Consider the following 26,329-nt stretch of genomic DNA (forward strand, 5'->3'; position numbering starts at 1 on the left):
ACATTAACCTTTTCCCACCACCCACCTCCAGCAGGGGGAACAACTTGATCCAGCAGCTTCATACTCGTCCTCTTCCAGATCTTCTTCACGATGGCCCTGAGTTCCTCATTCGCTTGTTCCAGGTTACCTGATTCAAAGCAAACACATTCAAGCAGTGACTGATAAAGATTTGTCCGTTTTGAAGGTTAAGGGTTAGTATGTGTATTAGGGTTATGCGTGTGTTTATGACCTGCATAAGTATTGTGTGACATTTTCACACCTTCAGTTTTGATTCGTAAAGCCGTCCGTACTAGGGCAAAGAGAGTAGCGTTGAACATCACCGTTCCGTCGCTATTGAGAGGCATGTTCATGGACACAAGCCGCTGCAGATGCACGCATTAAAATAAGTCAAGCATTGTGAATAATGCACTGTAGAATTAGTTTGTTTTGTGATTTTGGGTACCTTGCAAGCCACTCTATGTGGACAGAGCTTTCCAAATCCAAGGGGAGGCTGAATCCTGCGTAGTAAGGTCACCACATCCAGGTGCTTTATCCGACCCCTGCAATCGCATTGAAGTCCGATCTCAACTTTAGTAATAATAATCAATGATTATTCATAATAAGATCTAGAGACTGGAGATGATTGGAGAGAGCGGAAGTGTGAAAGATTGGCAAAACAGGAAGTTACTGACTTGGCCTCAGGATCGTATTCCGCCCATATCCTCTTGAACTCATCCAAATGATGCGGCCCCAATATTGACCAATCACGAGTTAAATAGTCAAAGTTATCCATGATGACGGCCACAAAGAGGTTAATGATCTGTGGGAGGGCAAGGATCTGAATCATCTTGTGTTCGCGAAACCCAGAATCACACCCGCTGCTTCTGTTATTATTATGGATATGTTAAACACTGATGTCGTGCTAGTGGAGGTGATTTCATAGCAAATCTCACAGCTGATATACAATAACACAGTTGCTAGGGTAAGGAATCTCGATATCAACTTACCAGGAAGGCGCAGAGCATATAAAAGCTGACAAAGTAAATGATGGCAAAATGGCTGCCACAGTCTTCACTGGAATTGCCGACCTCTGACCCCTTCTCACACGGGCGGTTCGGAGAACAGGCCAGCATGATTTCCTGCCATGCCTCCCCTGTTGCACACCTACACAAATACACAAGCTCACAGTGACAACGAGACATCAAACGAGTGAAAGAGCAAAAGTGAAAAGGTAGCTGACCTGAAGAGCAGCAGAACAGCCTGAGGAAACGTCTGGAAGTTGTTGTTTCGGTTGATCTGGCTGTTGTCCCTCAGGCCAATCTTACCAAACATCTGTGGAGTCAGACACATCACTCAGCATCAACATGTACAAGTACAGGAGCTACTGTATAACAGACATGAAGTCATTTCCTTGAGGAAGATGAGGAGGGAGTGTGGAGCAAATGAAGCCGGGTCTGACCTGCATCCCAATGACGGCATAGATGAAGAACAGCATTACGATCAGCAAAGCGACATAGGGAAGAGCCTGTGAACAAAGAGAGGGAGATGGAGAAGGCGAAAGAAAAAGGAAAGATTAATTATACAAAGCAATAAAGTAATATATAAGGCCACTTTCTGTTCCTTTTCACTCGTAAACCTGAATTTTTTTTTAAGTCTGGACCCCAGTACAGTTACACAAAGATGCAGGCTAATTTCATTCATCTCACCTGAAAGGATTTAATGAATGTCCAGAGTAGCGTCCGAATGCCCTCTCCCCGAGACAGGAGCTTCACCAGCCTCATCACGCGGAACAGCCGAAAGAACGTGATTGAGATCCTGGCGTTATCTTCAGTGTTTTGGAGTCCCTTTTTCAGCATGACAGATACAAACATATTACAGATACAAGAGTGTTCATGGGGAGGCACACACACACACACACACACACACACATACGCTCAACCATCTGTACACCACCAAGAACAATTCAAGGTGACACACACACAAATTTAATATGTCTACTACAGCATGTTAAACACTTCCACCAATAGCATACTACAGATACACATTGGATGTCTGGTGGCTTTATGAAAAAATGACAATTTTCCAAATGGATGCAAAGCATTAATAGATGTCCACCACAATGCACAAAACCCCTGAAGGAATAATCTTTCCAGCTAATCACATATAATATACTCTACAGCACTAACCTGACATGGAAGCATATCACTGTATTACAGGTGATATTAGAACACAGACATTAAACCACAGGCGAAACTTTTATCTCATCCTTTAACATCTATCATACATATCACGGCACATTTCCGCCACATGAGCAAAAAAAAACAAAAAAAAACTATCATACTTTGGTAAGTCATAATTATGACAAAAAAAAGCAAAAATTAAGTGACAGTAAGTCATATGAGATCAAAAGTCCCAATAATGAGCAGATTTTTTTTAATTATAAGATAAAAAATTGAAATTATGAAATAAAATGTCATAATTATGATCAACACTAACAAAAGTCAAAATGACGGCCACTATGACATCATAATTCTCACTTATCTCATAATTATGTATGTCGACAAAAAAATGTGTATCACATAAAACAGTGAGATAGTGTCATAATTTTGACTTAGTACATCATAATGACAATTTAAACATTTTATGTCATAATTAGGATTTACGTGACTTTTTATTTTCCCTTATGTGGCGGGAATGAGCATAGTCATTTGTACACCTTTTAAAATTTTACTTCTATATATCTAAATATATATATATAAAATTGCTGCTCGCTGTTTTAAAGGTGCACTCAGTGTTTTCTCATTAAAATAGCTTTACAAATAGAAATTAATTTGTAGTTGGTTAAAAACTACAAAAATTGGTTAATATTTAAATAAATCAACAGTCATAACGGTCACCTAAAAAGCGGTTTTGTTTTCATGGAGAGGGTGACCTCACAGAATTTGTATTTCTTGCTAGAGTGAAATCCAACCAAATCTTGACAAGACCCCTGTTGTCTGACACTTTAACTCGTGGAAAATATTTGATATGCATGACAGCGAATAGTGCATTTCTTCAATCAATGGCATTGGTTGGTAAAATTTTACTTTGATATTATTTGATGCATCCACACCACTAGGTGTCAGTGTAAGCACAACACAAATAATGACTCAGTGCACCTCTAAAAATGTCTAATACCTACATCTGCACACACATGCCCTGTAAAAACACATCAAACAAACCAAGCAAAACTGAGAAAAAGCTTCATGCATATGGACATCGCACAGGAAATCGTCTTTTCACAAGCCCCCAGCTTATTTCAGAGCTCTGCCACACAGATGGTGAACTGTCACATCAGAGCCGACCAGCAGAGGCCGACACTGGACCACACAGAGAGAGAGCGATGACCATGTGACTAGAGCGCATCAGTGACAGGCATCGCAGCCTAGGGGAGGGGAGAGGTCGAGGCAATGGACACACTACCAGCATATACACGTGCCTGCCCAATGCCACAGTGATGAGAGAGAACACGTGCGTTCATGCCGAAGTCACGTGGTGAATGACAGGTGGTGATGGACAGGTTGACAGGTGATGGGGTGGAATGAGAGGTGGGGTTTTGGTTACCGTTGGTCCGTACCATTGGTCTTACCACAGAGGAGGGGGGAGAGGAGGAGAGGTCAGCTGGCTTTAAAGAAAGACAGACAGATGAAAGCTATAGCAACGCCAACCACCCACTGTACACCTGTGTGTGTGTGTGTGTGTGTGCGTGTGGGAATATGTGTGGGAAAGTTGTCCGTCAGTGTGTTTTGAGGTACATCTGTTGGTTTTTTTGCAGGGGAGACGCCTCATAGCACATCTGTCTTTCTGCCAGCTGAGGGGCTACAGCACATGGTCCGTGTGAGGAGGAGCCATACGCTGTTCTGCAGCCGCAGACTGGAGGATGGGTTGGTGACACACGCAGACACATGCACAGATTTGACATCTCTCACGACCGAAGTCAAGAATCTCTCATAAGGTCCATCACGATGTGTGTGTGTGTGTGTGTGTGTGTGTGTGATGCAGTGGGTAACTGTATGTGTGACTGTATGTAGGTGTGTGTTGAATTCCTACATGCAGAGAGACTGATTTCTAAATCCTCTGCAGTGCCACGATTGGCTGCAATGACTGTCTATTATATTTGCATGATTTTATTGTCAATGGCAATTCGATTATTTAATCGATGTTGTTGCGGTAGAACTGCAGAGGATCTGGCAACCCCAACCATGCATGTAGCACACACATTACAGAATTGGGTCAACGGTAACTTGTTCCAAATGTGCATCTGTGAGACAGTTATCATGATCAAATCTCCACACAAAGCCACTTTCAGAGGATTGTTCCATATCACAGATATTATCTCACATTGCACAAGTATAAAGATTTGGCACACACTGGTAAACGCTGCCCCCTGGAGGTTACAATTATGCCCATCGGCTGGCTGACGCTCAATGATAACTTCAGGTCTTGGGTGAATATCACGAAAATAAATGTCTTGTTTATATTTTCAAACGAAAGAATCAATCAATCAATCAATCAATCAATCAATCAATCAACTGAATCAAAATACCCAATTTTAGATCTATTTATTTTAAATAAATTTAGTATTTAACGTAAACATATAAACCATGGTGGTATTTGCCTTATGCATGTTGTATTAAAATGTATGCACATTTAAACCCACTTTCCCCAAAGATACTAATAATAATGGTAAACTTTAGCATTACTCAAACATAAACTTAAACATTCTAAATAAATAAATAAATTAATATTTAATTTTAAACATAATTTTGAGGTAGTATTTGTTGCATTTTATTTATGCTTAAATGAAAACAAATAAATTGAATAAATCTTCATCATTTTCTCTATAATATATATATATATATATATATATATATATATATATATATATATATATATGGTAACACTTTACAATAAGGTTCATTAGTTAACATTAGTAAACTACATCAGTTAACATGTACAATATGTGAACAATACTTCTTCAGCATTTATTAATCTTAGTTAATATTAATTCCAACATTTACTAATACGTTATTAAAATCAAAGGTTGTATTAGTTAACATTGGTTAATGGACTGTGAACTAACATGAACGCACAATGAACAGCTGTATTTGTATTAACTAACATTAACAAAGATTAATAAACACTGTAACTAATGCATTGCTCATCGTTAGTTCATAGTTAATGCATTTACTAATGTTAACTAATGAACCTTATTGTAAAGTGTTACCATATATATAAACATTACTATATCTTTCTTTTTGAGGACATCAGGACATTTCATGAGATTCCCCCAGGTATAGGAGTTTTCTGAAATGCGTTTTAGTCAATTAATGTCAGTGATTGTGGTTGTAACAGTCAGCCGACACAGGGAGCAGGCCTACACAGAATGCTATGTGGGTGTACAAGAGTACCAAAGAAGAAAGAGAGAAGAGACAGAAGAAAAAAAAACACTGAAAAAGGGGAGGAAAATGCAGAACAGAGAGACAGAAAAGAAGAGGCATTCATAGAGAAGGATGCAATGTGGCATCGTCAGCAAGACAGAGCTGGCAAACACTCCCATCTCTCCACCCCCCGCTTCTGTCCAATCAGACACCGCGAATCAGACAGCGCCTCCAACAGGCAGGGAGGACAAAGCACTGAGAGGAGCAGAGCGGCCTCAGGGGGAGGAGGGGTTACATTAACGCTTTTCTACGGGAGAACAGAGTCGTCCGGTTTCACTCTAATCTCCTTGTAGCACTGAGAGGAGGGACTGGCTATCAGCACGGATTCATCAGTTTCATTTCAGATCACTAATCAGATTAATTAACGGGTTAATGAAGCATGAGAAAAAAGTGCTCAGAGTTTTCTCAAAGGAAAATAAGGGGGGAAAAAACAAACAATCCAAACACAATGCAGGGGACAAAGGTCATGCCTTTTTATCAAATCAGATGCTCGATGAAGAGAAAACTCCAACCAAATCAAACCCAGTCAGTGCTGAAATGGATGTGTATAGCAAAACAGGGGGTATATCTCCGGCACAACTGCTGTCAATCATAAACTACCTTCAAATATTCCTTTTGATCAAAGAGCTCAAATTTTTAACTTGGATCTTTTAATTTTTAACACATGGATCTTGTAGTCAATGTGCATCTACCTTCAAGCATATTCATATAGCTTGATGTTCTCGGAGGATATGTTTTCATAACTTTTTAGAATAAATAGTAACAGATAAAATCACTACCACTCAAAAGTTTGGGATCAGTTTTTTTAAATACTTTAACTTTTAACCAATTTGATGCATCCTTCTTGAATTGTTAAAGTTAAGACATTTATAAAGTTACAAATAAATGCTGTTCTTTTCATGAAAAGCATCACAGTTTCCACAGAAATACTAAGCAGCACAACTGTTTCCAACATAGATATTAATAAGAAATGTATCAAACCAAACTTTTGAAAGGTAGTGTACCTGTAAATAAAAACAGTGCTGTCTGAGTTTTAACTATAGATTTATTTAAAAACAAATTATGAATTTGACATTTTACAAGTGACGATTTCAGGTGAAACCCAGCCAATCTACCAGATACCACATTTAAATGTGGCCCAAATTCGAAGAGAAAAACGTTGACCTCATTTGACGCATACAAGTCTGTACCAGATCTAAATTGGTTGACAATATAATTTTAGTATTAATACCAATATGGATGGGGGAAACTGCGCTCTAGAATCTGCGCTCTTCTGTCCAAATGAGTTTGAAGGTTTATGAATTGATACAACAGTAAAACATTTATCAGAATTTATTGAATTATGGGCAACATTGATAAGACGGACCATCCATCTTAATGTAACTGATTGGCAAAACGATTTGATTGAACATTGATTGTGAAGCCAGAATATATCACCCTGAGAGCTATACAAGGTCATTCATGCCTATGTGTGCGGGTGGAGGGTTAAAGCAACTCCATCTTTGTTAGTGTGGGAGGGTTATGGGGGTGCAGGCAGGCAGATTTAGAGAGAGAGATTACTTACGTTAACCTCTGTGATGGCTATATCAACAACACTACCCACTACAATAAGGGCATCAAACGTGTTCCATGCATCAACAAAATAATGCTGGACGGAAAAAATGAAAAAGAAAAGGAGAGAGGAGAAAATAAGGAAGAAAACAGTTACACATGAACATTTAACTCACAGAAGACATGAGGAAAAAAAATCATAAAATCAAATGACGGGTGTGAAGAAATCAAAACAAAATCAGAAAATCCCATGATGACACGGGACCTGTCATGCTCCACAACAGCAGTCAAACATCCATCAAAACCACCCTGGAAAGAATGGCCGGGACTCCTGGGTTAGTTCAGGTGTGACTGTTAGTTACAGCAAAATAATAATACATCACGGCCTGGAAGATGAATACAAACGTTCGCTCTCTCTCTCTCTCTCTTTCACTGGCCTACTGAAAAACGCTCCTGCTCGAACCATTCGTTTTCTTGCGCGCTGTGTGCCCTAAATAAACCTCTCACCACCAGAGGGCGACCTGCCACAGAAGCCATCTTGCCATAGGAACAGGAAATGAAGAGTTGGAGGAGATAGCAGGAGCAGAGAATGGCAGGAAGCACAGGGGAATGAAAGACAGCAGAGATGGACAGGAGAGCAAAAGAGAGAAAAGGAGGTGGCAAAAGAGAGAGAGAGAAAGATAGAGAGGTGGCGATGTACTTACGTTGATCTCACTCAGAATGACGTCTATAATGCTGCCAATTACGATGAGGAAGTCAAAAACATTCCAGGGGTCACTAAAGTAACCCTACACAGGACGAGGGGAAGGTGGGGTGAGGGGTGAGAGAGGGCAGTTAGAGAGGCAGACTTGACCATAACTAGCGCTGCCCGTACCCATGATGCATGAGCACAGTCAACATCCCAAATTCTCGTTAGCCAATCACAATTCAGCACAACAAAATCAGCTCATCCAGACTTTAAGGAAATTACTGATTACATATATCCATTTCCACAGGAAAATGCTCTTAGAATTGTGTTGATGCTCTGGGAAAAGAAGGCTTTGATTGCGCTAGGCTAGAGGAATTCTGAGAGCACGTCTGCTGCTTCCTGTGAGTAATTCTGAGCGGATGGCATCTCTACTGACACCATCTTTACAATATTTGATTTGTACTTAATAGGGCAGGAAACCTTTAACGGACTGGAAATGGCTGCCAAGTTATGCAAGAAATAAAGCTCTTTAAACACTAACTCATAGAATTACTGGCTGTCTATGTCTTAAGGCAGGCGATGTAACTCATTTCTGAAGAAGAGCATGAGAGAGACTATCATTTTACATTACATTTATCTCAGTCATCATCTGGGGCAAAGCTAGTGGTTGTAGTTAAAGCCATATAGGGTAAATATAAGTGAAATGTGACATTTCTGGTGATAAGCAGAGTTATCCACTATAAACTGCATTTTTGAGAAAACAAAACAAAACAAAACCAAAACAAATAAAAACATAAGCAAATGAACAGAAAACATCTAGCCTGGAGGACAGCTGCAAAAATTGGTTATTAAATGGCACACAGCAAAAGAACACAACAGCACTGATAATAAAATATTAAACAATGCATGCTGGAATAGCTCATAGTCTAATCATCTCAAATCTGATATTTAAAAAAATATATATATAATTAAATTTTAAAGACTTGAATTTGAGTATTTGGACACAAGAGCCTAATAATAAATCTAAATTCACTGCTTAATTATTTTTTTTTAATAATATATAATACATAAAAACAAGCAGGGTGTGTGTAAGGACGTACCCTTGGTTTGAAGGCGATGAGTTTGAGGATCATTTCCACAGTGAAGAGGCCGGTGAACAACATATTGAGGATATTCATGGCTTTGTTGAAGGACTGAGATTGACCATGATGCTACAAACAACAAAATTAATTTAAAAAAAAAATTAAGATTTGTGAATTTGTCTGTATGCATTAGTTAGGTTCCTGAGTGTACTGACCTGCATGGCCAGGCAGATGGTATTGAGAAGAATGAGGGTGAACATCAGGTACTCAAAGTAGGTGGAGTTCACCACGTACCAAACCTTGTACTGATACGGGTTCTTGGGGATGTACCTGCGCAGGGGGCGAGCCTTCAGGGCATATTCCACACACTGACGCTGTACACACACACAGAAAATATGGACATATATAATCAGAGTCAAAACACTCTCTGTATTCCTGAAGAAATACTATACATTTCAAGCATTATCAAAAACATTCACTCGATTTATTGTCGTCAGTCTACCTGGTTCTTGTCCAGCTCACAGTTTTTGTACTCTTGCTCCCCCTGCTCCTGAAATGTCACAATCACGAAACCTACAAATATGTTCATCATGAAGAAGGCGATGATGATGATGTAGATGATGAAGAATATAGAGATGACCACCCGGTAGTTGTAGATCGGCCCAACATCCTCTGTATGGGAGTCGATGGCTCTGTAGAGGAGCCTGTGGGAGGATAGAGAAGTTCCTGTCAGTGTTTTGAATAATAATAAAAAAAATATTACAGACTGTTCACTTGAATAAATATATTAAAATAGAAACACTTATTTAAAATTTTTGATATATAGTGTATGTGAAGTGAGCATATGAGTAAGTGTCCGTGAGTTTGTGTATCGTACGCTGGCCAACCCTCAAAAGTAGACACGGCAAACAGAGCCATCATGCCCTGCAGAACATCATCAAAGTTGAAATCACTATTCTCCCATGAACGCAGAGCTTTCTCTGGCTTCCCAACATTCCCATCCTTGTACAATATGTATGACCCCCTGTAACACAAACACACACACAGTGTACACATACATATGAATTGGCTTTGAGCAGTTTTTTAATTGTAAATGTACATATTTGCATGCAATGACACAGGAACGTTACCTGCATTCAGCCTGTGTCTGTTTAGAGGTGTCTGTGCAGTAGAAGAATTTGCCCTAGAAAACAAACATTAGTTCACATTCACAACTTCACACACATTGACTAATGTGCCAACAGGACATACAACACAACAGCTGGGTTCCATAATAAATAAATAAAAAAATCACGTTTGTGTTTGTTCTCTATAGAGAAAAAGGTTTTCAATGTATAATAAACCTGTTCGCTCTGTTACAAAGAGACAGCAGAACTTACCTTGAAGAGTTGAACACCAATACAGGCAAACATGAACTGCAGCAAAGAGGTGACGATGACGATATTCCCAATGGTGCGGATGGCTACAAACACACACTGGACCACATGCTGTGGATGCAAATAAAGCTCTCAATTAAAATATATATTCCTCACATCTATCACAATATATGAAAAGCATTGGTCAGGGTCATCTGAACAGTTTTTTGTGCACATTTTCTGTGAATAAAAAAAGAGAGAGACTCACTTTGAGGCCTTTGGCTCTGTTGATTGCTCTCAGGGGCCTCAATACCCTCAGCACTCTGAGAATCTTCACTACATTAATGGCACTTGACCTGTGAATCACAGCACACAGTTTAGCACCACCAATCAGACTGGCTAATTACTGATCATGTGACCTACACACAACACCATACAGAGATGCAGATTCCCACGGACAGCAGGGGAGGTGAGAAATGCAACTCCGTATTAATCTTAATTACACTGGATATGACCATTTATATGTATAGATTAAACATATAAAAACAGTTAAAAGTTTTGTTCTATAACAATATTAAAATATGCAAAAATATATAAAAAAAAATTGAAAGTGAGCAACAGGGTTTCGGGATTTAGTTTTAATTTAGATAAAGGATTTATATCTAAATGTCGTTGCTGACCTCCTACCATAGGATGCTAATTAATTTAGTGCTAGAAATTTGGAACAGACAGCATCTTTATTGGTCCAGTGTTATTTATTTTAACATTACTTGTAATAAACTATTATAATATTTATTTATATTTTTGATTAGCTTTCATGTTTATTTTTTCAGTTTAATTTGAGTTTAAATTATCTTTATTTCAGTTTTCATTTTAGTACTTAAACTTTTATAATTTTATTAGTATCAACTGACATTTTTTGAATAGCGTTGAATAGCCAATTACTAAGATTCGTAAGGATACGCCAATGAGGTCATACAAATTCTAAATGGCCAACACCTAAAACAGCCGATTTGAGAAAAGTTTTGGATTTTTATGACTAAACTGTTCAGAAGTTATAAGCAAAAATAGCCATTTTTGTCAATCTTCTGACCACTAGGTGGTACCATTTATGTTGGTACCACCACCTGTGCAGGTAGCGTCAGATCACCTAAACCGGCTTCATGGTATAGGCCCCTGGTCAATTATTATTTTATAATTATTATGTCCATGTTTCTGTTTTGAGTTCCATGCCAAGCCATTCCTTTGTTTTACGTTTGATCTTGTTTTGAGAATTAATAAATTACACTTGGGTTCTACAACTTGCCTCTAGTGGATCACCTGTTACAGGCTGGACATGAACTGAATAGCATTTGATTGGACATAGATATTAAAAAGGGTTGGTTATTTGTGACATGAGAAGCAGTAGTACTGGTTATTTTGTCAGTTAGTTTGGAAAAAAGTACTTACTGAATTCCAGAGGAGATCAGAGACACACTGACCACCACCAGATCCAAAATATTAAAATAATTTCGACAAAATGAACCCTTATGTAGGAACGCTCCATATGCTGTCATCTGAGAGGAAGAGCAGACAAATGGAGAGACAGCGAGGAATTAGATGAGTATGAAAGAAACTCATGAGAAGGTTACAGTAGGAAAGATATTATTAGCATGAAATGAACAAGGACACATTTACCTTTACATGTAAATTTACCTTTAATATGATCTCTATGGTGAAGATTCCTGTAAACACATAATCTGCATAGCCTAGAATCTAGCAGAGAAAAAGTGAGACACACACATACAGTATCAAAGCCTTGTAACAGCAGCACTACGGATATGATGTATATGTCAGTGTGTGTTTGCGTGTACCTGATTCCTGAATGAGTCATTCTTCACTGGGTCCTCCGCTGCCAGTGAAATGCTGCTCAGCAGTATAAAGAACAGGATTAAATTGGTGAAGACGTTGTGGTTTACAATCTTATGACACAAAACCCTGAACCTACAGAAGAGAGAGAGAGGTAAAAATTGGGTTTGAGAGACATTTTCGAGTGTGGACTGTAGAATACATACCGAGTGACATAACCCACTGAAAATCAAGGTCTATAGGTGCGTGTATGTGCATTTCATACTTGTTACTGGGGCTGAAAATAAAGAAAGCTCTGGCTTCTGGCATAGGGATGGCCTTCTCCTTCAGCTGAATGTCGGAGAGTGGACGTGGACGAGGACCTACTGGCATCTCTGGCTCTTCCTCGTCCTCCGCTCCTGCTAGAAAGAACAGACAAAAGAGAAAAAAACAATCCACTAACTGCATCATTCCACAACAGTCCAACAGAAGAAGTTTTTGTATCACTCTAATGACCCACAAAATATAGTGAAGGTGACATGGGCTGGGAAATCAACAGTGGAGAAGATCTTTTCTCAACTGAAAAACAATTCACATCGAGTGCATCCAGAGCTGAATAAAACAGGGCTGGGCTCTTGAGGAATTACTTCTGTCAGTTTCCTTGTTTTTTTTTTTAATAAATGTATTTTTAACACACCTGGGAAATCGTTCACAGGATATGGATTCTTCTCTTCGTTCTCCTCCCCTGTGTACTCATCTATGTTGATCTAAAATCAGAGAAGCAAACCATTTTAAATCATTCATTATACAATTAATACTATTATTTTAAATGATTATTATTAGTAATAATCTTAGATTTCTATTATTAATTAATATTATAAATACTTTTTTACCCAACAAATTACTGTAAAAGGAATGTAATAAAATAAACCTATTAATTAGAAGAATTAATTATTACAACATCATAATTAATTATTGTACAACAACTACAAAGTCCCAGTGTGTTTTTCCACAATAAACAAAGATCACTCTAGGCTAGGCGCAGAATAAAGATTTGCTTTTGGAGATAATAATATTATAATTATAATTTAAATTATTATTATTTCTTCGCCCAAATTACTGGAAAATATGAATTAATCCCAAAAAACCTAATTAGACCATCATTTTGAAAAATTATCTTTAATAATAGATTAATTTATACAAAAGGTCCCTGTGCATCTAAATGTAAAAGCCTGCATATTTGTGTGTGTGGTGCGTTGTCGTCTTCTTTAGATATTAGAACGCATTGAGATTTTTTATGTTAATTAACTTTCTCCTTTATCGTCTTAATATTCAGAAACAAATACAAATGCAGTGTGTGGTGCTTTCAGAATGTACTACTGGGACTATCAATTAATTATTTTGAACACAAGTGATTTTAACATGTTTTTGATTTCACTCTAGGGTGGGTGTGCACTATATGCCTATTATTGCTTTATTTTGTGTTTCTCTGCCTCCTGCTAGTGACCTTGGTGGCAGTTGGTGTCTCTCCGTCAGAAGTGATGGATTTTAGTTCAATCTTTTCCTCTTTCTTTTTATCCTCCAGAGGTGGTTTCTCAGAGTTCTGGCGCTTCTCGGGACTAGCCGTTCTGTAAGACAGAAATCACGTCATAAATGTGTGTGTGGGTGTGTGTGTGCAGCTCTACCATCCCACTAAGCACCTGTATTTACAGCTCTTCAGAGGGGCAAAAACACTTCTGTAAAATGATACTTCACTTCCTAATGAAGTCATAACCGATACAGCCTTAATGAGCTCATTAAGCGAGAGACAGGAAATCCTCATAGGAAGGTTTAATAGGCCCTCAGACCATCTAAAAGCACTGCACTTTTATGAACAAGTCACTGAACCTGGCCAGTTTCTTCCTCTCTTTCTCCTCCTCTTCCTCTTTCTGTGCTGATGTCAGACTCTCTGCGTCTGCTAGGTTGTCCACGGCAATGGCCAAGAAGACATTCAGGAGGATGTCTGTTTAGAGTTCAGGAACATCCAGGAACAGAACTATCAGTTTTATAAGATTAGAAACAGGTGGGGTTTTTTTTAGGATACAGTTTCCACAGATGAAGAGGATGATGAAATAAATGCAGACGAGCATGCCAGGAAAGGAGGGCCCTCCATACGCCATGATGCCATCATACATCACAGAGTTCCAGTCCTCACCGGTTAAAATCTACAATCACAAAATAAATTCATGTCACACATGGGTCATGTCACATGGAGAGCGTGTGTGCTGAGATTCAGACTGTGGCAGAACCTGAAAGACGGTGAGGAGAGACTGGGGGAAATTATCAAAGGTGCTGCGGCGCGTCTCATCGAAGTTGAACTTGCCACCAAAGAGCTGCATTCCAAGCAGACTGAAGATGATGATGAACAGGAAGAGCAGCAGAAGCAGGGACGCGATCGAACGCACCGAATTCAGTAGAGACGCAACCAGATTACTGAGAGAGTTCCAGTACCTGAGAATGGACAGTCAGAATTAATACAAAGTCACACACCACAACTAGCTAAACACACACACACGTCCCGAACACATACCTGGTGATCTTGAAGATGCGGAGCAGACGTACGCAGCGCAGCACAGAGATGCCGAGGGGTGACATGATCTTTGTCTCCACCAGGATGGTCTCCAGAATCCCACCGCACACCACAAAACTGTCGAAGCGGTTAAAAAGGGAGACGAAATAGGCCTGTAGGCCCAGGCTGTACATCTTCAGCAGCATCTCACCGGTAAAAAGAGCAAGCAACACCTTATTGGCGATATCTGTAGGCACATAAACAACACATCCATTCACTTTAAGATTTATACAAATTCAACTTTCAGTAAAGAGTCAGTAAGATTTTTTTTGAATGAAATGAATACTTACTTACAAGGAGACATTAACGTGATCAGAAATGACATTAAAGATATTATTAATATTACAACGGATTTATCTTTGGAACTTTCTATATAGGTATTTATTAACGGGTTTCAACGTTGATAATAATATTAAATGTTTTTTTTTGAGCAGCAAATCAGCATAATGATTTCTGAAGGATCATCTGACACTTAAGACTGGTGTAATGATGCAGAAAATTAACAAATTAACAATTTATTTTAACTTGTAATCATATTTATCAAATAAATGGAGCCATAGTAAGCATAAGAGACTTCTTTCAAAAACATTTGTAGTGTAGTGAACAGTAGTGTACATTGAATGGATCCGAAAAAACAAATATAGTGTGACATTACACACAGAATCAACATTGTGTTATTTATTTAATTTTTTTAAACATCTACAGTAATGTAGTGGCCTTGGTCGGCCAAATATTTTGTCTATAGACATTTCAAAACATCTTTCAATATAGATGGACCAAACCAAGGTTCTGTGATCAACCACATAAGAACATTTGACTGGGTTTAATGAGACTGGATGGTCCAAGAGACTATAGAGTAGGGATGGGCAACTTCGGACCTGGAGGGCCACTTTCAGAGTTCAGCTCTAACAAGCTAATCAAGGTCAAGAATGCTAGGTTAGAAACTCTGCAGGACAGTGGCTCTTTAGCCCTCTGAAGTTGCCCATTCCTGCTATAGAGAGATACGAGACATGGAACACATAAAAGTAGCATTGCCAAAGGGAATTAAGCTAATTACAGTATAGTTTATCAAAGATTTATCAAAGATACATTTTTACAAATATTTGACCGCTCAAAGCTGCATTGTTTTATATTTCAAAAGTTACAGTATTTTGAAATATGTGCAGTATTGTAACATTGAGTACCTTGAACATTGGTGAGCCAGTCTAGCTGCTGATGGTGCTCTGAGGCAATGGTAAGTGTGTTCAAAAATACCAGGAATATCACCAGCCAGTAGAACACATTTGACTTCACTGCTGCGCGGCACTTGCGCCGGCATAACCGATTCCACCGGCGTGAATATCGACTGCAAAAACCAACACAGAGAGATAGAGAGACAAAGAGAAGAATGTAATATAAAAAGCTCAGAATTCAAAGCATTTGCAACCTGATTCTTCAACCCGCAATTCTTACCAGCTGGGATAAAATATCCTTTCAGTATTCACTAAATGCACTTTCTATAAACATAACTATGTGTGTTTTTCAACTGGCAGTGATTGGAAATTCTGCTGCTCTGAATTATTTTGGCATCTATAGCAAACAAGTCTGAATAATTCTGAACTTATGGATGTGCAGCCACTGATTAGAGGGCAACCGTGATGATCAAAACAACACAGGCATCAAAACACAACACACACACATATATATGAAAGGCAGCCTCGCCTTCAGACGGTGTGTAATGTACTAACCTGAATTTGGATTTGGAGATCCTATTTCTGGAATGGAAAACAGAATGTATTATACATTCAGAACAGACACGACATCATGAAGGACAGTGTTTCCACAGAGACAGTAGAACTGGGGGGCAGTCAGGTGGGCTTGCTCATACATCATCACTCTTACAGCGCCCCCATGTGGTACAAAAGATGATGAGCAGGAGCAACTGAATGACACCCATAGGCGATAGATAGATAGATAGATAGATAGATAGATAGATAGATAGATAGATAGATAGATAGATAGATAGATAGATAGATAGATAGATAGATAGATAGATAGATAGATAGATAGATAGATAGATAGATAGATAGATAGATAGATAGATAGATAACAGGTCTGTTTCGGTTCAGTGTGATGCATTGGCATGAAAAATGTTGTTTACAGCAAAAACTTCTAGTTTACAGGAATACATTTTTTGTTCCGTTTAACTTTATATTCACTTTAGTGAGTAATTGAACAGTTCTTCTGATTTAATTGTTTAATAGATTCACTCTGTGAACAATTTTGAATATCTGAGGGAATGTTTATGTATAATGACTATTATGGCTATTGTGTTCCTATCTGTGTTTGTAACATAAAACACTGATCACTGACAGGGCAGATCAGCTGGAAAACAGACAACAACAACAGATGCACAGAGAGAAAACGACACTGAAGATCACGGGAGCGCCAGAAGCCGCCCACTGGGCCATGCTGACCTCGCCTGCCAGTTGCCTGCCAAAAACCTGGGACTCCCGTTTAAAACTAGAGCTCAACCTTACAACTGAGATTTCTGTAAATGTCTGAATAGTGAAATGAGTATGTCTGAAGAGGACTAAACATTGGGCAAATTGAATATAGGAATTAGAGAAAAGCAGAGGAGATGATCAGGAAGGAGAACAGAAGCAAGAGGAGAAAAGAGGATGAACTGAATGCTGTGGAGACTTACGCCATACGGGTACAGCAGGTCTCTCCTTCCATGTCTCCAGCTGGAGCATTATCAGTGTTCACTGACTCATTTTCACTGGCCGGCATACTCACTAAGAGAGAGAGAGAGAGAGAGAGAGGGAGAGAGAGAGAGAGATGAATTACAGTAAAGACGATACTCATTGCTCATCAAAGGCTGGTTTCACACACGCACTGACAAACAAGAAACTGACTTCCAACCTGTAAAGAACACTTTGACAGCAGAGATTAGATCAGAGTCCAAAATTAAAACTTAGTAACTGTCAAATGCGAGCAATCACAATATATTTTCTTCACTATTTTTGTGATAAGTGCAGTTCCACTGAGAAACAGAGACTAGCTAATTTTGTATATGATGCATATGATGCTGCAAGCATCATAAAGCTGGTTGTCAGCAATATGCAATAATAATTAAAAAAAAATAATCCTAATAATTCCACAGAAAAAAAAAACTAAATCATAACATACAGACATAGTTGTTACTGTGCCAGTTATTTATACACAGACAGTCCTGATAACATCCAAGCCAACTTTTCATCCATATCCATGCTCAGATGTGACCTTCAACGTTTATGATGAACCATGATAAAGAATAAAATGCCACACTTCATCAACAGACACATACTTACAACATACTATACTCTTAGTATAGTTTTATGGGTGTTGAACCTATGAATCAATCTTGATTAAACTAGGCCTTAAACAAACAAAAAAAAGGTGGAAAACAAAACAAAAAACAATTTGACAAACTTACCCAAATATGTCATGTAAAAGATTCTGTTGCCAGCCAAAACAGTTCTAATCTACCAATCAGCATGCAGGCCTACAATTCCATCTCATTAACATGCACAGGGGGCGGGGTCAAGCAGGATCGCTATATTCCATGCTGCATTCATTGGCTCTGACCTTTTTTCCCTAATTCTATTTCTCAGATAAACAAAAACAAAACATTATCAACCAGAATACACCACCCTTGGAAATGGGATTATGGGATTATGTTTGATCGAATATTCCGAGAGAAGATTACAGATGTCGAACAGTGCCATTTCATCATTAATACACTGATGATGTATTTTGAAAATTAATGTATTTTAGATGGAAATGATTGTTACCCTTATCATTTTTTCTTCTTGTTTTATTAAATATATAGAAATAACATAAACACTAATGCAAATCTAGCGTAGACCGATGGGGAGAGGCAACATGACAAAATTCCACAATACTTTGCATCCTATCTCTCTGTGAACATCTCACAATGGCTGTCAAAGAGAAACCACAATCTCAGATTCAGAACCATCTGGACCGTGGTGTGCACAGCAGAACTGTTTCTGTCTAGGCATCACATGCAGATCAGAACAGGAGCCTAATGTGTGACTGAAATGTACTACAAAGCATCTGATTCTGATTAAAATACCTGGAGAGAAAAGAAATAAATAAAAAATACCATGCTAAAAGTCCAGATATTTCAAACAGAAAAAAAAAAACCTTCTACCACCCCCAAAAGAGCAGTGGGCCAAAATTTCAAAACTCTCAGATCTTCATGCCCATCATCCTCATTCAGAAATCTAAAAGAACAGAGCAGGGAATCCCCATCACCCAGATTAGAGGGTGAGGATGGGTTAGGGGTCAGTATAAAGGTCTGGGAGGCTTGTTGCACTTTTGCCATGCAGACGCAAAAGTAAACCGTGGTTGCTATTGAGACGCACACGCCTTACGAAGCAGAGCCGCTTTTTTCTTCACCGCTCCACGGATGTACTGTAAACGATGAGTCTTCCCTGAAAACAACAGAGCAAGACTCAAACAGTCAAAGACAGACACTTTCACAGACACTGAAAGAGAGAGAGACGCCACCAGTCCTCTCCATCCTGAACATTGATCATTGAGCACGCAAGTCACACCCAACACTTAACATAAAACATCACTGTTCATACAAAACACACAAATAATTGTTACATTAATGAGGTGCAGTTCTATTTTGTGGCACTAGATGTGCGTCAGCATGTGCATTAGGGTATATCTGAATATATTGTACGTGTGTGAAAGTCCTTTCCCATCTGATCTCAGTTCACGATCTCAGGCTATAAAAAAAGTCCAAATACACACACACAGTATATCCCAGCAAGAACTTATCGTTTGCATCTATTATTCTTAACATAGATGAATTATAATTACTCTAAACAAACACTAAGCATAAAACTGGACTTTTTTTAAACATCTCGCTCGATCTAGATCACTATCTAGATCCTCTCTGAAATGTGTATTCTTATTGAAATATCCTCACAAGGAGGTTTGGTCCGCTTCTGTTTGCTGTTTTATTTTATCCCTAATAAGGACTGCAAAGCCAGTCCACATTCAAGCACAAACGTCCATGACATCCCTTTGAGTTTCGGTTTGTGGTGAGTTTCTGATGGAGAACTCTCATCTACAGTAATATGAGGTAAGGATTTATATCTGGATGAACGTATTCCAAAGGTTTTGTCCACTAGAACTTGGCAACCAATGTGCACAGGTAATTTTTTAAGGTGAGCTTCTATTTTCAAATGGAAAACAGAGACAGAAAACTAGCCAATAGGCAAATTTGTTTCTTCAGAGACTATTACCCAAAATCCAGTGTTTCTAAAATTTCAGGATTGTTTTTATATGTAGAGAGTGAGAATGTACATCAGCCTTGCTGTGTAATGTCAGGCCATGAGCATGCATGAAGAGCCAGAGATAAAAGAAAAAAATATTTTGTGTGGATATATAGATTTGGAAGTATTCAGATTAAGTATAGATTAAAGCAATCATTGGAACACTTAAAACATTTCAATGTCCTCATTTGTTTTGAAAATTAATATATTAAATATGCATGGACAAAATTCTCACAAACAACTCGGATTTTAACAAACTAAGAGCAGATCAATTCCCTACCCTGGTGCTACACTGCTTCGTACTTACGATTTCTAGGTTTGTCGTCATCCAGTCCCTCGTCGTCATTCTCAGGGTCGATATCTTCCGCCTGCGTGATCCAGTCTAGGTAGCCCTTCAGATCCTCCTCCAGCTGCTGCTTCTCACGGAGCTTCTGGAAATCGCCGCGAGCTTTGGCCTTTTCTCGCTCTTTAGAGAACTCTCTGAAAAGAGGAGAGACTTCTGCTAAATATCCATCCTTTATGAAGAATAATTCTTTAAAGTCCAATTAAATATTATAAAAGTGATTAAAGTCAGCATAAATTGGTTTTCACTAGTTCACTATATGCACTAGTGTTTGTCAACAAGGCTGCATTTATTTGATCAAAAATACAGTAAAAACATGAATAATGTAAAATATTAATACAATTTAAAATAACTGTTTTCTATACTAATATATTTTGACTCTCCAGTAAAATTACTCCAGTCTTCAGATTCACATGATCCTTCAGGATGTAATGTTGATTTAGTGCTCAAGAAATGTTCGTATGTTGAAAAAAGTTGTGCAACTTAAACATCGTGTCGCACAAAAGAACAAGTAAAAGCATTTACTTGAAATAGAAACCTTCACAACATTATAAATGCCTTTTGTGTCACCTTTGACAAATGTAATGCATCCTTGATGAACAAAGGTATCAATTTCTTTGAAAACAAATCTTCCGGATCCCAAACTTTTGTACAGTAGCACTTTCATGAAATAAAACAAGATATTTTAGCAATCAAGGGCTGATTTCATGTTGACTTTTGGGCACATTTTGAATAACTGTGATTAAATTCATAGCAGAGTTAGCTATAAAATGCACACATGTAATTAGATATTAAAGTGTACATTTTTTATAGAAAGAGGAAAAGAAAACAAAAAACACCTCTTATCCTTTATTGTTTACTATTGTGTTAAACAGAAAATACACAGAGCTCTCTCACACACACTCTCTCCGACAAAAGATACAAATTCAGTTAGAAAGAGAGAATAAAATATGGAGAGAGAATGAATGAGCGTCCCTTACCCGCTTAAAACCCCAAGAACCAAATTAAGAACAAAAAAGGAGCCAATGATGATTAAAGTGACAAAATAAAGCCACGGCCAGGAATTCCCTACAGCATCATTGACCTGGGAATGGAGGGAAGGGTTGAAATATGGGGAGAGAAAGGGATGGATGGAGGGGTACAGAGGGATGAATGATCGATTAGTATGTGTCTGCTGGACATGGACAGTGCTACACAACCCCTCTGTGGCTCGCTCAATCCCAGTGCTTTAAGAAAAAAAAAATGTTGGATGGTTCAGTGAGAGCTTGTTGTATTGTCCACAGAAAACACACACACACTCAGCACACAATGCTTACCCGCTCAACACACCCAGAACCAGATTTAGAACGAAAAAGGATCCAAAGATGACCAGACTGACAAAATAGACCCACGGTAGCTCATAACCCATGGCATCCTGCATCTGAGACGAGGAGGGGACAGTTAGAAAAAAGACAGAAAAGTGGAGAGAAGAGGAAGACAGTCAGCAGAAACGAGTGCAGTGAACAGCACATGCTTGTCCCTCTGAAACCCAGAATATCAAGCAAACCCATGAAGCATATAGAGCATCTTCAACAGAGAGAAAGACAGACAGAGAGAGTGAGAGAAACGTTCAGCCGAGTCTTTTTGACTGTGTTACAGGATGTTATCAGGAAAACCGTCAATCACTTTAAGTATCTGTGAGAGTGCAGAAGACTGAGATACAGTATAGATAGCCTGTAGAGATCAGCAGTGATGTAAATCACACACACAGGGTTCAACAGGGGTTTTTTCTGCAAGCGAGTTGGGCAAGTAGTCCTTAGTTTTACTTGTCTTGCAAACATTTTCAATGGCTCCACCATACAAGAATGTTAAATGTTTAGTTTTAGCAATGGTTTTATATATTTGCTAGAAATATACTGATTATATACTAAAATTATAAGTTTACAAATAATGTACTAATTATTAGAGCACTAAAATGATTTTTTTTCTTTACAAAAAGCAAAGTGTAACACTGGAAATTATACATCTATAATATAACTTCATAAATTCATAAAAAACTCTTTTGCTGGAAATAATGTCATATGATGTTTTCAACACATTTTTTACTGATGCTTAGCAAGTTATTTCTGCAAATTTAAAACATTATCTCGATGAAAAATCGACAGAATAATTTTCAATTGTATGAAAGTATGAAAATGGATGAACAAAATCAATAAATGTAAAATTTTCAGTGGCAAAGCAGTATTAGATTATCCTTGTTGTTGAGCCCTAACCTACACACCACCCACCTAGTCCAAAAAAAATTACAAATAAAAATAGAAAAGCAAACATATAAATATGTGCATTAAATAAATACAACAAACTATCAAGCCCCTAAAGTGACATGAAGGAAAAAAATATGAGATGGGAGGAAAAATTATTTATCAATGATTTTGTGTTCTCTCGCAAATGTATTGTGTTCTCCCAAGAAATGTTAAGTGAGTGAACTCAAAATTTCAAGTTGACAAATCATTTTTCCTCCTATCTCATATTTTTTTGCCTTCACATGTCCCTTTAGGGGCTCCGTAACAAACAAACAAACAAACAAGCAAGCAAATAAACAAAATCACAAAATAATGCGTGTATAATATTAATTATAATTTGGAACTATGAATGCAGATCCTTTTAAAATATCTGAAATTCTTACAACATTTTTATCTATCAGAAACTCAGAATGTCCATCCATAATCAAATCACATAGTTAAATAGTTTAAATGTTATACATTTTATCTTGCAGGCAATCATAATAGTCCTGTTGACAATTGTATGCTCTAAAATACCTAGATTTTGTGTGAAATCCTATGAGAACATTCCCATTATGTTACATTAGGATTCCCTTTAGATATGGGTTCCTTTATGATTTTTTTAACCTCATTCATATCCTGCGCATGTCTCACTGTACTGGACCATGTTTGCTCATGTGTTTAATCATAAGGTGTGGTGTGCCGTTACTGGAGCAGACTCACCCAGTACAGGACGTCAGTCCAGCCCTCCATCGTGATGCATTGAAACACAGTCAGCATGGCAAATGCAAAGTTATCAAAGTTTGTGATTCCGTCATTTGGACCCTCCCATCCCATCATGCACTGTGTTAAGTTGGCGCAGTGTCGTCCATGGGCGGAGTTTGGGGCGCAGGGGGCTGGCTTCTCTTCAGATATGGGACCTGAACGAAAATAGGATTTTGTCAGTTTATCTGGGTGAAAACCAGGGAGGAACAATTGCTAAAGACAAAGTCCTGACCTTTGTGTCCATCTTTGAAGAAAAAACAGGTTCTGTGCATCTTGCCCATGAAGAGCTCGAGGCCGATGATGGCGTAAATGATGATGACGAAGAGAACGAGCAGAGCGATGTGCAGGAGGGGAACCATGGCTTTAATGATGGAGTTCAGCACCACCTGTAAACCTGCAACCACAAAGGAAATTATTAAAAAAAACTGAATCATCAAACTAATAATTTCTTTGTTTTATGAATGAAGTGCAAAGTAAATGTTAATACTTTGAATATGATCAATGATAAAATGATCAAGTACAGTCAGCTGATCATGAATCTCATTCAGTGAAGTGAAGCCAGAATAGGTTAAAATGGATGGTCAATTACAGTGTACAGTTTAACGGTCATTATACTTATTATAGTTATAGTCAAAAAAATTTGACTGCAGAATAGAAGTATTCCAGAGAGACGCATAATAACGGGTAATGAACAGACACATTCTGGACAAATTTGCCAATCAAAAAGGAAATGGATTTTCCTACATAACAATAAAAAGCTGTGCTTGCACCTGCAGATAACAACAGCTTAATAGTTGTGACTTCTGAATTTCTGGGTTGTGATTACTGAATCTACATTTTGTAGAATGGTTTCAGATCCTCCCACAGAAAGGAAATTTAAATTCATATTCTCTCTGTTTCTCAGCCCTGACTCATAAACGACTTACTCAGCAATCATCAGATGAGTGTGTGTGTGTGTTTGTGTGTGTCACTCACTAGGTACTCCAGACACGAGTCTCAGAGGTCTCAACACTCTAAAGGCTCGCAGGGCTTTAACATCAAACCCTGCAGCCTTGCCTCCCATTGAAGTCCCACCGTCTCCTTTAGTGGCCTGCTCTAATATTGCACTGAAGAGCCTGAAAGAGAGAATGAAAGAGGAAGTTACTGACTCATTATCATTTTACATTCCAGATTTCAAAGTATGGTAACTAATTTAAGTACAGTAATGTGTTGTTTAAGTCATTAAATGATACCAATCTTGAAATAAAACTTTTTACGACGTGAAAAGTCCATTTGAATTGAAGATGTTTTTCTATTTTTAATGAGACGGAGAACTTAACTGTTGCATTCAGACAATTAATGTGAGCGACACTTTTTATTGGGAATACGCTCAAAAAACTTTTTTCAGCAGGTCCTGGAAATGAACTGTTCAAATACAAGTAATTCATTGTCATCTGCGACAGATGAGGGCAAAGGAGATATGACAGCAAATAAAATAATATATATATATAAATTTCTATAATATAATATTTTCCAAATCTGTGTACAGCTTTTATATTTGCCACTAAAGATGTGCAAACGCAATGATGCTATACACTGACGCGTTATAAAAAGCATTTTTCTTTATTAAAATAATGTTTCCATGATAACTCAAATCATACACTCGCTCATCCATATGTGTCTCAAGGGTTACACAGGGTTCCTGTACTCACCCTACCACCACAATGATGAAATCCAACAGGTTCCAGCCATTCCGCAGGTACGCATTAGGATGACACAGCAGCCCGTATGCAATAACTTTCAGAAACGCCTCCACCGTAAAAATGATCAGAAAGAGATACTCCACCCGTTCCTAAACAGACAAAACAGAGTGAAAGAGGATATTAGTTCTGTAATTGCAACATCTCTAATATCTTTAAACGTAAAGCCGCCCGAAGCTCTGAACCAACATCAGAAAATGTAGAGCCATTTGTCTGCATGACATTTTATTACAGATCAGGCCTATCAGAAGAGAACAGATATCACACACAAACACACAGAATGTCGCTGCACCAGAGACACCGTGTTCGAGTGGATTATAGAGCAGAAATGCTGCGTCTGTAAATGCCAGATGAATTTCAGTCTTTGCTGACTGTCTCCCAACTTTCCTGTGAGAATCAAAACACAGACATTCATCTCTGCGGATGTGTCTAGAGCTACAAGACTGTGGGAAAAAAGGGATTTCGGATGTGATTTGTTTCAATGATGATTAATTGATAATATTGATTTCATATAAATATTTGCTGGAATGAAAATATATAAAATTGCAATCAATTATATAATTCGTTTTTTTAATAATAATGAAAGAGACTTAAAAGAGACAAGGAGCTCAACTGTTATACGCTCAGAAATAACATTTAGACCATTACACATTCAGTGGGAATCAAAAAAATAATAATCCTTAGATAAAGGTCAAAATAGTTTCTACAAGGGAGAACATTAACTTGGAAATTACCATAAATGTCATTGTAGCTGAGTTTTATTAAAAAAAAAAAAAAAAAAAAATCTGCTGGCAATTTCCTTTGTGGAGGTGATAGTGGACTGAACATCACGATAAGCCTTAATTTTAAGGAACTAGTCAATTTAAAACTTCAACACATGTAGATGATTCACTGCAAAGCTGCACTCTGAATCAAAACCACTTAATTCAGATGAGAAAAACATGTTTCTTAGTAACAGAAACACTAGTATACAGAGCCAAATGTTGCTTACATTAAAAATTGCATTAGTCATTTTTTAAACTTTTTTTAACACAAACTTCTTTGAGAAAAAATTGAACACAAGAGTAACACATTAAGTAAATGCAGCTAATTGATGAGTACAATAAATAGGTGTGTTAATTGTATATATAATGCTATTATATAATATATACAGTATAATGACCTTTATATAATTTTTGTGTTCAAAAGAAAAGGAAAAAACAGCAGCACGTGGATTTGCATTGCAACAATAAAAATATGGAAAAAACCCATGGAGTTAATGATGGATTTTCAACAGATATTGAACAGGAGCAGAATTTAGTTTGTGTTGAATCACATT

The 26,329-nt window shown here is 37.9% G+C and overlaps 1 protein-coding gene across 3 annotated transcripts in view; it reads right to left on the minus strand.

Annotated features, from left to right (window-relative positions):
- Window positions 1–26,329, minus strand: part of cacna1c (calcium voltage-gated channel subunit alpha1 C) — a 113,162-nt gene that overhangs the window by 12,073 nt on the left and 74,760 nt on the right. Inside the window, exons 4-39 of one of the 3 annotated variants that reach the window (XM_089127146.1) lie at window positions 24,964–25,103; window positions 24,248–24,387; window positions 23,505–23,666; window positions 23,231–23,427; window positions 21,563–21,666; window positions 20,211–20,383; window positions 18,980–19,048; window positions 17,257–17,347; window positions 16,298–16,324; window positions 15,755–15,915; window positions 14,532–14,757; window positions 14,251–14,452; window positions 14,046–14,166; window positions 13,850–13,964; window positions 13,470–13,590; window positions 12,660–12,729; window positions 12,249–12,384; window positions 11,989–12,118; window positions 11,831–11,890; window positions 11,585–11,691; window positions 10,404–10,491; window positions 10,160–10,267; window positions 9,911–9,963; window positions 9,658–9,804; window positions 9,283–9,484; window positions 8,996–9,154; window positions 8,799–8,909; window positions 7,024–7,107; window positions 1,686–1,823; window positions 1,439–1,504; window positions 1,220–1,311; window positions 987–1,143; window positions 672–799; window positions 443–539; window positions 260–362; window positions 26–127 (exon numbers count right to left, since the gene is read on the minus strand). In XM_089127146.1, the coding sequence (XP_088983272.1) occupies window positions 26–127; window positions 260–362; window positions 443–539; window positions 672–799; window positions 987–1,143; window positions 1,220–1,311; window positions 1,439–1,504; window positions 1,686–1,823; window positions 7,024–7,107; window positions 8,799–8,909; window positions 8,996–9,154; window positions 9,283–9,484; window positions 9,658–9,804; window positions 9,911–9,963; window positions 10,160–10,267; window positions 10,404–10,491; window positions 11,585–11,691; window positions 11,831–11,890; window positions 11,989–12,118; window positions 12,249–12,384; window positions 12,660–12,729; window positions 13,470–13,590; window positions 13,850–13,964; window positions 14,046–14,166; window positions 14,251–14,452; window positions 14,532–14,757; window positions 15,755–15,915; window positions 16,298–16,324; window positions 17,257–17,347; window positions 18,980–19,048; window positions 20,211–20,383; window positions 21,563–21,666; window positions 23,231–23,427; window positions 23,505–23,666; window positions 24,248–24,387; window positions 24,964–25,103 (4,387 nt within the window). Of the gene's footprint in view, window positions 1–25; window positions 128–259; window positions 363–442; window positions 540–671; window positions 800–986; window positions 1,144–1,219; window positions 1,312–1,438; window positions 1,505–1,685; window positions 1,824–3,595; window positions 3,644–7,023; window positions 7,108–7,714; window positions 7,799–8,798; window positions 8,910–8,995; window positions 9,155–9,282; window positions 9,485–9,657; window positions 9,805–9,910; window positions 9,964–10,159; window positions 10,268–10,403; window positions 10,492–11,584; window positions 11,692–11,830; window positions 11,891–11,988; window positions 12,119–12,248; window positions 12,385–12,659; window positions 12,730–13,469; window positions 13,591–13,849; window positions 13,965–14,045; window positions 14,167–14,250; window positions 14,453–14,531; window positions 14,758–15,754; window positions 15,916–16,297; window positions 16,325–17,256; window positions 17,348–18,979; window positions 19,049–20,210; window positions 20,384–21,562; window positions 21,667–23,230; window positions 23,428–23,504; window positions 23,667–24,247; window positions 24,388–24,963; window positions 25,104–26,329 lie in introns of all 3 variants that reach the window. The other 2 variants (XM_089127144.1, XM_089127145.1) reach the window with 2 other exon arrangements.

The sequence above is a fragment of the Pimephales promelas genome, chromosome 24 (genome assembly GCF_988280905.1).
Source record: "Pimephales promelas chromosome 24, fPimPro1.hap1.1, whole genome shotgun sequence".
Taxonomy (NCBI): Eukaryota; Metazoa; Chordata; class Actinopteri; order Cypriniformes; family Leuciscidae; genus Pimephales; species Pimephales promelas.